Source organism: Panicum virgatum, chromosome 5N (assembly GCF_016808335.1).
Source record: "Panicum virgatum strain AP13 chromosome 5N, P.virgatum_v5, whole genome shotgun sequence".
Taxonomy (NCBI): Eukaryota; Viridiplantae; Streptophyta; class Magnoliopsida; order Poales; family Poaceae; genus Panicum; species Panicum virgatum.
In genome coordinates, this window is record NC_053149.1 from 24473595 (window position 1) to 24485732 (window position 12138).

The window sequence follows — 12138 nt, forward strand, 5'->3', positions numbered from 1 at the left end:
CCCAAACCAGGGGCCCTATTTAGTTTGTTTCTTTCGTTGGTTTCTTCGTCCATTATTCATTAATCTCTCCGTTTATTGATTGGGCTACATGTAATGTCCTACTATGCACAAAGATGCTTAGGGTATATTAACAAAAACAAATAGCATTTCTTTCAATAAAATGGGATAATTCGTTAATTGCAATGAAACTACAACAACCCTGCCTATTACTACCTGGTATTATCGATCTGGCAGAGAGTGAAACAAATTGAACATGTTTCATATGCTTATCAAATAAAGTAAATCTTGGTGTTCTTGGTGCCTACGAAAAGAGCAAAGATCTGCTGGTATATCTTTGCCAAAATCCAGAATATATACTTTACATGCTCAACAAGCTAGAAATAAAGAGCACGATCACGAAAAGAAAAACATGTTCAGGGACGGTCGCGCAAAAAAAAAACTAGAAATAAAAACCAAAGTGAAGCAAAATACAAACATGAGGCGAATCAATAAGGAGACGAGAGAAGACTTTCCGTGCGATCTCTCTTTCCAATCGATCAGTTCAGTTGGATACATCACCCATCGAACATGTACTGGCTTTTTCTACCTAAAAACTTGTTCCGTATTGATTATATTATATGCTAATAAAAGAAAACGAAAATGTAGAGCCCACTCAGCTTGCTTTCTACTACAGAGGAGAGGATGATGGACCCACGAATCGAGTTACCAGAGTATGGCGAGACCTTCAAGTTGGCTTCATCGATCGGTCCTCCTTACGCTCCGGCGGCGGCGGCGGCAGCGGCCGTCAGCCGTCAGTAGCAGCGGTACACGACGTACGAGTTCCGGCGGGGCGGCCGTACGTGGCAGAGCATGAAGAGCACCACGGCGATCATCATGGCGAGGAAGAACCCCTTGGGGTCCAGCCCGCCGCCGGCGTCGCCTCCGCTGTCGTCGTCGTTGCACCCCATGCAGCAGCACGACCCCGATCCCATGGCGGCGCGCCGAGCTCGAGCTCCTTGTGAATCTCCTCTGCGTGTGACAGGGAGAATGAGGAGGGGCAGAGCCGCAGAGTTGCTTCGAGCGTGGAGAAAGGAGGCAAATGGTTTGCTTGGGACGCAAAAGGAGGGGAGAGGATATACAAGTCTACAACGGACTTGTTTACTACCATCCACGGGCGCAGGTCCAAAGAAGAATAGGCCGGTGCAGAGACGGCAGGGGCTGTGGCCCGATCGGGCCCGCATGTCAGCCAGTCGGCGAGCTCAGAGAAAAATCTTTGGGTTTCTCGCCTATTGCAGAGAGTTCAACTGCACAGCTGGGAGAAATATCTTTGGGTTTTACCTGAATTATTAATCGTTTTGGCTCTTCTGGTTACGTACATTTTGCTATGCATCTAGACATAATATATAGATATATAACAAAAACTATGCACCTAGAAAAATCAAAACAACTAATAACTTGAGATGGAGAGAGTACTTGCAGTTGACAGTATCCCAAAACCAGACGTTGAAAACTACCATGCAGCTATATGACGCATAGTCTTATGGAGAACTCAAATAGTTTTAGAATAAAAAAATATCCAACTGATGACAGGCACGGAGCAGACAGATGTGCACCCTCACCAGTTCAGACTATATCAAAACTCATACCTCGATACGACTTCCTTGCGGTTGCTACTCAATCGAGTCAGAAGAACTGAACACTATGCAAAGATATTGGCATATTGCTAGCTACTGAGACCAAGGAATTCAGTGAAGCTGGGATACTTAGGCTCCCACCCGATCTCAGCCCGAGTTTTCGAGTTCTCCATTCTCTTGCCCAATGGACCGTCAGTACCTGCAGTTAAAGCAGATTTCAGATTATGTGAGAAGCTAATGCCTGTGCACTAAAGGGCATGAGAACACTCAAGAGCAGGGTAAAGACTAACCGGTAAAGCCTTCAAACTTCGTGTCAAATTTTCCACTTCTGTTGACAGCGTCCATTATTTCCTGTCTGTAAAGTTTTTCCTTTTTTAATTAGGCTAAACCATAAGAGTAACACTGCACAGCAAAACTGAGTTTACAGAACTAAGAAACTGATGCGAACCAGAAAGTCCACAATGACCTGGAAAGAGGCTTATTGTCGCAGCCAAGAAAGATTTGGTTCCGGAGTCTCTTTTTCATGATCGCTGTTGCAAGGGAAGCAGCATCCTGGCAATAATATGACATATGTAATCACAGCTAATAACAAAAGGTTGGTCTAACGAGCCATACTCCGTCCATCAAATCAGAATGAAAAAGACTAAGAATATGCAAAGAAATTAACAGTTGTGGTGAACCAAAGCATTCACAGCCATACTTGGATTGGATCACGTCAGACATATTGTGGTCAAGACTAAATTAAGTGGCTCTAAATTAAGTGGCTCTAAATTAAGTGGCACACACTGCTACATCTAATTAGATAGCATTTCATTACTTTAAAGTAACAGATATCATTTTTCAACTTGCTTCATAGACTTGAACTTAAGTTTCATGATTTTCTAGGCTACATATAAAATTTTGAAAACCTATTCTTTTGTATTTCATCAATAAGTAGAATATAAATAAATACCAACATTTTACAGATAATAGGCATTCTGCTCAGCACTTGTGATTGGGCAAATGCAAGGCTATTAAAGAAATTGTAGGTACATACATTTACAGATTTTGGACATGACACCAATAAGCTCAACTATCAGATGCATCTGAGATAAATCTGTAGCTCATCTTACCTCATAATGAATCTGGTTGATGATATGATCTGGTCGTGTGTCCAAAGTTCCTTTCCTCAACCAAAATACATGAGCACCTCTATCTATCTTGTGTTTCCAATTTAAGGAAATGCTATAGCAGTTTCATCCACAGTAATATATAAGAGTTTGTGTTCATAATGATTGCACTTGGAACAAGAAGTAGGCATTAGTTGAGGATATATAAAGTCCAGCTAGCCTGAGAACACAACCTCCTGCCTCAAGAACAATATTTTCCACTTTCAGAAGTACATCGGTACGAGGGCTCCTGCCAATTGGCACTGATGGACAATCCTGCATGACAAAAACTTTTATGGTTAATACATCACAAAAAGGAAGGAAAAAAGGACAAGCAAAGCTTCAACTGAAGAGTAAATATAGCTAGTTGCATAACAAGCTCCCAACAGAATGTTCCATTTTGAATCCTTCTGGCCACAATTAGATAGGTTTCGGGAAGCAGTAGAAATGGCTTGGCAGTCAGTTCAATCCAACGCATGTCCTTTTGACACTTTGGCAAGAAAATTGCGGGCAACTAGCAAAGCCCTTGAAAGCTGGAGACACAAGAAGGTGGGCCATGTGAACAGTCTGCTCGCTTTTGCTAGGGAGGTACTCCATCAGATGGAAATGGCGCAAGACAGCCGAGTCGTGTTGGATAATGAAGTCTGGCTCATGAATAGGCTTGAAAAGCACACCTTAGCCTTGTCATCGCTGAAGAGAACGGTAGTGAGAACCCGCTCTCGTATTTCTTGGCTTAAAGATGGCGACGCTAACACAGCGCTCTTTCATCTTCATGCCCGACACAGGAAGAGGAAGGGCTTCATTGGAAAGCTAGTAGCTGGAGATCAGGTTTTTAGTGGACATGAGGATAAAGAGAGGGTGATCTTTGATTTCTATAATGGTGTTCTGGGTTCTACTATGAATAATGAAGTTACGGTCAATCTGGATGAGCTTGATATTGCTTCCCATATCTGACCACCCTGGAAGTCCCCATAACAGATGAGGTCTGGAAAACAATCTCGGGATTACCCTCGGATAAAGCTCCCAGTCCAGATGGTTTCACAGGCCGTTTCTACCAAGTGTGTTGGCCTCTGATTAAGGAAGATATCATGGCTGCAATATCAGCGGTTCGGAGCAGAAAATTCAGAAATTTTGAACTCCTCGACTCTGCGTATATCACACTCTTGTCGAAGAAGGATGGGGCTGAAAAAGTTCAGGATTTCCGACCAATTTACCTTGTACGCAGCTTTGCAAAACTCATCACAAAAATCCTTGCAAACAGATTGGCGGGTTGGCTTCCTAATCGGGTGTCTCACAACCAGAGTGCTTTCATTAAAGGATGGTTTATCCAACATAATTTATGCTAGTGCAACAAATTGCAAGGTTTTTACACAAAAGTTGCCAGGTTTGCTTTTAAAATTGGACATCTCTAAAGCATTTGATTCAGTGACTTGAGCTTTCTGTTAGAGGTGCTGCAAAGATTGGGCTTTGGTCTATTATGGCACAACATCCTCAGTGGTCTTCTTGCGTCCTCTTCTACACAAGTCCTCCTAAATGGCAGTCCTGGTGATACCATTTCCCACCGGAGAGGGCTGCGGCAAGGTGATCCGCTATCACCAATGCTTTTTATTCCGGCAATTGATGTTTTGAGCCACATGGTTACCAAGGCTTCGGTTGATGGTCTTTTCAACCTCTTTCAGCAGTTCAGCTAGAGAGTTGCAACATAGAATCTCTATCTATGCTGACTATGTGGTATTGAGCGTCTTGATCTGGTCAACCTTTTTGGGAAGGCTTCGGGGCTGCAAACCAATGTGCAGAACAGCAATGTTTTCCCAATTCAATTCAATGCACAAGTTCAATTTCTGATACTGTACAGGAACTTCTTCCTTGAGAACAGCTGGAATTCCCTTGCAAATATCTTGGACTCCCTCTAACACCTAAGAAAATTAACGAAGACTCAATTACAGCCATATACTGAACGTTTGTCTGCACGGCTACCTGGGTGGAAGGCTGATTTATTGTCAAAAGAAGGTCGCAAGATCTTGGTACAGCATGTGCTAACACCAATGTTGATCTATCTGGCGATGCCATTGATCTATCAAGGCAATAGACAAGATAAGAAGAGATTTTCTGTGGAGTGGAAAGAAAGATGCAAAAGGTGGGCATTGTCTGCTAGCTTGGCCCAAAGTATGTCTTCCTAAAGAACTGGGTGGTCTTGGGATTTCTAATATTCAGAATCTGAATTGGGCACTGAGAATGAGGTGGTTGAGGCTAAAGAAAACAGATCCAAATCTTGAGTTTTAGTTTAATATTTTAAGGAGGGTTGGTCTGCAGGTTCTCTCCCCTTGCACAGATGGGATAAATTTTGAGGTATAGTGGGAGATAAGCTGTAACTCTGTGCCTGCTCTCATTAGAGAAGGCCTTAACTCTCTGATTATTCTGGGAGCCTGGACTTTGTGGAACCATCGCAACCGTTGCGTTTTCAATGGGTACTCTCCCAGTGTTACTACAGCCCTGGTATCAGCCAGTGCTACATATGTGTGGTTTGGCTGGAGCTAGAGGAGTGAATTCACCTCCTCACTCTGGTGCCAAATGAGGAGTGATTGTACAGGTCAAGGTTGGATGTATTTTTGTGGCAAAGGTGCTAAATAGTTTGTTTCCTTAGTGAGGTGTGTGTGGGTGTTGTAAGGGTTCTTACCCCTTTTTCGTCTTCTTAATATAATGATACACAGCTCTCCTGCGAGTTCAAGAAAAAAAACTAGTTGCATAACATGGTTTGTGGTTTGTTTTTCGATTTGCCAAACTTGTACCATCCAAACAAGCAAGTCAATGGTGAACACAAATATGATCCCTGAAGAATACTAGTCTTTCTCTAGCACCTCATTGCACATCATGTTGTCACTGCAGTCATACAGAGCAGTACTTGATGTAAACAGGAAAGATCCTTCACCATTCCAATTTGACGCTGCCACTCTGCACACACTTTCTGAAATGAGGATATATCACATGTCCACACTCCATGATATACAATTTAATTAGTGTATAAGAAGATGAAATGATGGATTTGTAACAGTCTCACGCTTCAACAGTGATAAAATCCAACCAAGTGCAGATTATGAGTGGTGATGCACAGGTGTGTTGACACTACATAGAGCTAGCAATGCCCATCTTTATATAGTAGCCATTTGATTAACCAGCTTGTATGTTAGATTCTACAAATATGGAAGTACCAGATAAGAATGCAGCATAGATTCCCTGATTCATAGTGAAGAACTCTTTTCATTCAGTATAAGCAATAGACATAAATAAAAAAAAATAGAACACTAACCAAGTACCAGAGAAGAAAGCAGCACCTAGATTCCCTGATATTTACTGCCTAACACAATATATTACCTTAATTGCTAACAATATGAAAATACATATCACCATCTTCGTTACACGAGCCAAACACACCAATTTGGAAGTTGTCTCAACCATAATACACTCGGTAAATTCAGGGATGAGTTGCAACCAAAATCTGAGCATGTAAAGTTTTGTGGCATGCATGTAATTTTATCTGAATGCACTTATATTAGCCTAATCTAAAGCAAAATAGACCATCAGGTCCTGTGTCAAGAATAGAGAAATCAACCATGTTTTACACCGCAGTGTTTATCTGTCACTATGCATGATATACTAATGTTTGTACAGCCACTAGCAGCTCTAGCATAAAAACACAGCTGCAGCTAGTCTTACACCACCATGCTAGTCTCTAACAATGATTGACTAGGCAGTCTCATGTTGCTTTACAACCTACTCCCTCCATCCCTAAATAACTGTCGTCGTTTGTGTGCGTGCCACAAGTTTGACTCGATTTTGTAGAAATGCGTGCAACATTTGTATCTCCAAATAAATTTACTAAAAACTAGATTCAAATATCTTTCTAATGATACTAATTATGTACTATAAATATTAATATTTTTTAACATATATTTAGTCAAAGTTGTTTATCGGGAAACAAAAACGACAGATATTTAGGGATGGAGGGAGTATGTCACTATTATGGCTGTCAACAATTATACAATGCATTGACTGCCATCAGTGTAATCACATTGACCCAACTGATATTAACTTAGATATAGTGCCCAAATCCCATTCAAATTGATACAAAATCTCAACCTGAACAAACTATACACACCATAATTTTAATATCTAGAAGTGTTAACAGTTTGATAATGCACTAGAGCAACAGATTTGGAGAGCTTCATGATTTCAATAAAAACATCAGGAGAAAGCCACAGAATTTACCATTAATATTAGCAGCGCAGAAGGTATGTGAGAAAAATGGCAACGTTAAATGAAATTTACTCCATGAATTATCATTATTCGTGCATTCATTTACCTGACATCCTCAGGGTAATCATCAGAACCAGATGGAGGAGCACAGAAAATAACATGTGGAACCTTCTGAGAAATAGTAGAGCCCTTCAATGAGGGGATGATGCCAAGATCTGTTAACTCGCTATGATGATTTGTGCTTGCAGTCTGGCCATAAACTTTGCAACCTGGATGTTCCTTTAGGATGAAAAGTACACTTAATTAGAACATCTTACAGCATAGCTTAACCTATTCCCTCTCCAAGAATTAGCCCTAAAAATCACAGAAAGAAACAAAAAAAAACATTGAGTTATGCAAGAGCTGATATGAAGGCACCCGTTTTTACAGTAAACATATAATGTTTAGTTAAAAGGGGGGATACTTCAACAGGCATCAAGACTTATTAGAAAGAAATATTTAGCAGTTCTCCAGGAGTTCTTCAGACGATTAATTTTTCACAGACTGTCTGAAACATATTGACTGATAGTTTTTCAATAACATTGACATTGAAGTAACTCGGGATCTAAATTGATTTCAACAGTATAATCCTTGGCTTGATAAGCAAGTTTTGGTGCATGATTCTCCATGTAGGTGATAGATAAATACATCAGAATATTAACTGTAGCCAGAAATACCTTTTGCCACTTCTCAGCTACAATTCGTCCAAGCACGCCAGGGCCCACAATGAGTAGATCATTCTGGCCAACAACATCTGCGCCAGAGACCTTGGAGTCTTTATCATGAGATACCCCTGGGAGCAGCAAACACAAAAGAAAGCATCAGTTAATTCCAGTCATCGCTGTGGACTTCCAGATTTGGAAATAGGATCTTTTTTAGAATACCAAAATAACAAAGATCGTGGTGTGTTTGCAAGTTACAACTTCGAGCATGCCACAATGAATATTAATTACAGCAAACAAGGGACAAGTTAAGTTCACGAGCTATAATGTAGCAAGCCTAACCCGCTACGGCGCTACCCTAGCAATATGTCAGCATCTGTATGGACTGCATTACTGACTACTTGAGGTACCCACAATGCAACTACAGACTAGCTTCTTTCTAATGGAGAAATTGCTACAGCGTCATTGTAGAACCTCAGCTTAGGACTGCAAGCTTCGAAACTTGGAGCTGCTCTACCTATACAAAGCTGGAGCAGAGTAAAAAAAGAATACAGATATAAGGGGAAGTATCCGTTTGTTGGTTTCGTCATTCGAGAACAAAATCATCAACATCCAGCGCACAGGATTAGCAGTATGGTCAATGCCATGAACAACTTGTGCAAAACCGGAGCGAGAATGTCCCCCAACAACATGCACATAGGGATTGATTCTACTAGTATAACCTGGCCTCCACTGAAACCAGCACTAGTCCCAAGACCCCAAGCTATTCGACAGGAGCGGACCTCATCAATGTAATACCCTTAGCCACCGGCGTAGTGCCGAGACGTGAGAAATCACAGAGACAACGGGATTCGGGTAGGAACGAGGTCAGATTAACCTCTTCCAATTTGTGATTTGGTTTTCAGTTTATGTTCTTCACCCGTTCTGATCTGGTGATACCCTGCTGTCATGTCCAATGTTTCATCTTATTCACCCATTCTGATCTGGTAATACCCTGCTGTCATGTCCAATTTGGTCAAAAATTGAATACAAGCAAGTTCATCTATGATTTCTTCAATGATTGGAAGAGGAAACCTGTCCTTGACAGTAAGATCATTGAGCTTTCTATAGTCAACACAAAATCTCCAACTCCCAACTTTTTTCTGGACCAACAAAACCGGGGAAGCAAATGGGCTAGTGCTATAGGTAATTAGTCCAGCATCTAGCAACTCTTTCACTTGTCTTTCTATCTCATCTTTGTGGCTAGGTGAATATCTATAGGGTTTAGAATTGACTGGAGCAAAATTGGGTAATAAAGGAATGGTGTGATCACACAATCTCTGAGGTGACGAAGAATTTGGCTTAGAAAAAACATCCTCTAATTCCTGAAGTAGACCCTCTATTTCAGGTAAAGAAGATGTAGAAATCTGCTCAACATAGTTCACTATAGCTACTGCCCATATATCATTACCTTTGCTTACCTTGACCAAAGTATCCTGACATATGAGACAGTTGCTATGGAGGGGGCTGAACTCCATGTAATTTAACCAGTCTTCCTTTTCTCTGAATTCTAATGTATAGTTATCCCAATGGCAAGTCATAGGACTGTGAGGCTTGAGCCAATCATAACCCAATATAGCATCATAGGCTCCCAGGTCCAATACTGGCATTTCAGAAGTTAATGTGTGTCCCTGGCACCATCAATCCAATTTAGGTACTTTCTTATCAGTGATCAAAACCTGGCCATTGGCCTCTTTGAATTGCTTTGGAGACATAGGTACAGGTTTGATACCCACTTGTTGCAGAAAAGAGAAATTCACAAAACTACGAGCGCTGCCACTATCTAACAATATGAGCATAACCTTGTTTCTGACCATAGCTCTGAGTTTAAGAACATCTCCTTCAGCAGTGCCTGCAATTGCATTCGAGCACAACTGCTGAAAATTATTAGTGATAGCATCTTCTACTGCCAGTTGTGTAAGCACTTCTTCAGACAATGGTTGATCCAAATCATTCACTGCCAGAGCATGAACCTGAGCCTGAGGTCTTTTAGTACAGATAGCAGCATGACAAGAGTTGTATGTATCTCCACAGTAGATGCAAAGGCCATTGGTCCTTCTGAAATCCCGAAGCTGTCCCTCTTTCCACAGAGAACCTGTAGAAGCACTGGACTTCGGATCAAATTTGGGTAAAGAGGTAGTATTCTTTCCATCAAACTTAGTGTATTTAAGTTGTTTGCTGTCTAATAACTGTTTTTGCACTTTTGCCAGCAGAAGAGCTTTCTTCATCTTCTTAGGGACTTGAGCTTGCACGCTGGCCCTTAATTCTGGTTTAAGCCCAACTAGTAAATTGTGTGACAAAATACACCTCATCCAACCCCAGATTATGCACACTGACTTGATATTGGAGGTCAATAAAAGCTGAAATGTAAACCTCTAAAGAACCCATCTGAGTTAATGCAACCAAATCACTAATGGCATCTCTGTTATCATAGGACCCAAATTGAGTTTCTAAAGCAGCAATAAACTCATCCCATTCACCTAACCCACATTTCAATTTATGAACCTGCGGCTACTTAGCAGCTTGCCCATCCATATGCATAGAGGAAGCAGTAGTTCACATGGATTCAGGCACATTGCACAAACTGAAATAATCCAGACATTTATCCTTCCAGATTCTAGGTTGTTCACCAGTAAACAAGGGAAATGACATTTTGGGCACATAAGGACAAGAGTGACTAGCAAAATCACCCTGAGAACGCTAAGAACTGGTGTGAGGTCGAGCAAATGGGACCTCCTCTGATGACATGGGATCAGGACGAGCAGCACGAGGTGGTTCCTGCTGATGACCACCAGCGCCGCTGCAACCCAAAGGCTGAGGGTAATGAATCTGGTAACACTGTGATACCCTTAGCCACCGGCGTAGTGCCGAGACGTGAGAATCACAGAGACAACAGTATTCAGGTAGGAACAAGGTCAGATAACCTCTTCCGATTTGTGATTTGGTTTTCAGTTCATGCTGGTTCAGTTACATGCCCGGGTATATAACCCACTCACACAAGACTTGCCAGTATGTATTTTCTTTTCAAAATTATGCCAGTACGTAAGCTATTAAAATTCAAATGAACATTGATAACGTAAACAGCAAATACGTCTTTCTCGTCTTGGCGCAGTCATGACAATCAAACTGTTCAAATGTCATGTTCCATCTACGGCAGTTCGTAACAGTCTAGAAATGATTCCCCATTCCACACCGAGATCGGATGCAGTCGCAGCGACTGCAAGTTAGCGACTGTATGCGATCTCAGCCATCCATTTGCCCCGCGAACGGTCCGGATTGGATGCTACAGCGGTCAACAGTACCGCACAGTATTCCCCCCCTCCACAGGCACTGCTTAAGTTCACAGGCACTCGGTGCCACCCCCACCCACCCACACACACCCTATTCCATCCCATTGGTTAATTCAAGGCGACAGGAACTACGTGTGACGTAAATTGGTAACAATAAAGCGGCATACGAGAAAAGGAATGGGATCGGTGACTGGTGAGACGATTACCGAGAGAAGCGCGGGCGACAGGCGAGCGGCGGGCGATCGTTAAGACGCGAGATGGCTGAGCTGTCAGGGCGGGTTTCAGGGAACAGGAGGAGGAGGCGCGGCGATGGGGCGGGTTCGTGGCGGGAGCTAGGCGGAAGGAGGCCGCAGTGGCGGCTCTCATCTCGTCGGTCGGGCGGGGTAGCGGCTGCGACAGTGTAAAGGTGACTCGGTGGGTCTGTGGAATATGGATAATGGATCGAGGAGGTTCTGGCGACGCCGCACGGCCACAGCTTCCCCTCTCCCTCGCGCCTGGGGACGGCGGCGCAGGCGGTGGTATGACGGGAGGAGGGCAGGGTATAGGGCCCACGGCGGCAGGAGGGAAGGGGCCGGAGGGCGACGCGACAGGAGGTGAGCAGAGATGGGCCAGGCGGCAACGGTGTGTGAGTGTCTCACGGGTTTACTGATAAGGATTTGAGCCAGCGCTAATCCTAACCACCACCTGGCTGGCAGCGATCCCCCCTCCTCCTACCCCTCGCCGGGGACCGCTCCTTCCGAATGGCATCCTGAGCAGAGTAGCGGCGGTGGCGCGTAATTTAAGTAAATTTGATCAAATTAGTGGATATTTGGTAATCAAGATTAGGCAAGATTCTTTAGAGCTCCATATGTCATAGGCAAGAAAAAATGTGGCAAAATTCTCTTAGATAAGAAAAGTGTGGCGCCAAATTCTTTGCCACACTTGTCTAACCTTAAATGCGACAAAGTGTAGTTGACAACCAAATATACCCTTAGTCCTGCGACGGATAGCATCGCACCCACGTGCGTGAACCCAAACGCCCGCCTAGCTCTGTTCATTCGCTTTAATTATTACTCCCTCCAAAACTCAAATATTCATAAATGATAGTCCCATT

At 42.8% G+C, this 12138-nt stretch overlaps 1 protein-coding gene across 2 annotated transcripts; it reads right to left on the reverse strand.

Annotated features, from left to right (window-relative positions):
• Nucleotides 1–1403: 1403 nt before the first annotated feature.
• On the reverse strand, nucleotides 1404–11655 carry LOC120671894. Of its 2 annotated transcripts, none has more exons than XR_005673899.1 (9): nucleotides 11252–11655; nucleotides 7732–7847; nucleotides 7122–7294; nucleotides 5620–5713; nucleotides 2927–3037; nucleotides 2726–2815; nucleotides 2062–2165; nucleotides 1904–1968; nucleotides 1404–1812 (listed from the first exon to the last, which is right to left on the reverse strand). XR_005673899.1 is itself a non-coding variant. In XM_039952155.1 (9 exons), the coding sequence occupies exons 1-9, from the start codon at nucleotides 11409–11411 to the stop codon at nucleotides 1703–1705; spliced, it is 1005 nt and encodes a 334-aa protein (XP_039808089.1). In that variant the 5' UTR covers nucleotides 11412–11648; the 3' UTR covers nucleotides 1404–1702. The 2 variants fall into 2 exon arrangements, 1 of the variants encoding a protein (XP_039808089.1); XM_039952155.1 differs by having other exon boundaries at nucleotides 2080–2165; nucleotides 11252–11648.
• Nucleotides 11656–12138: the final 483 nt, after the last annotated feature.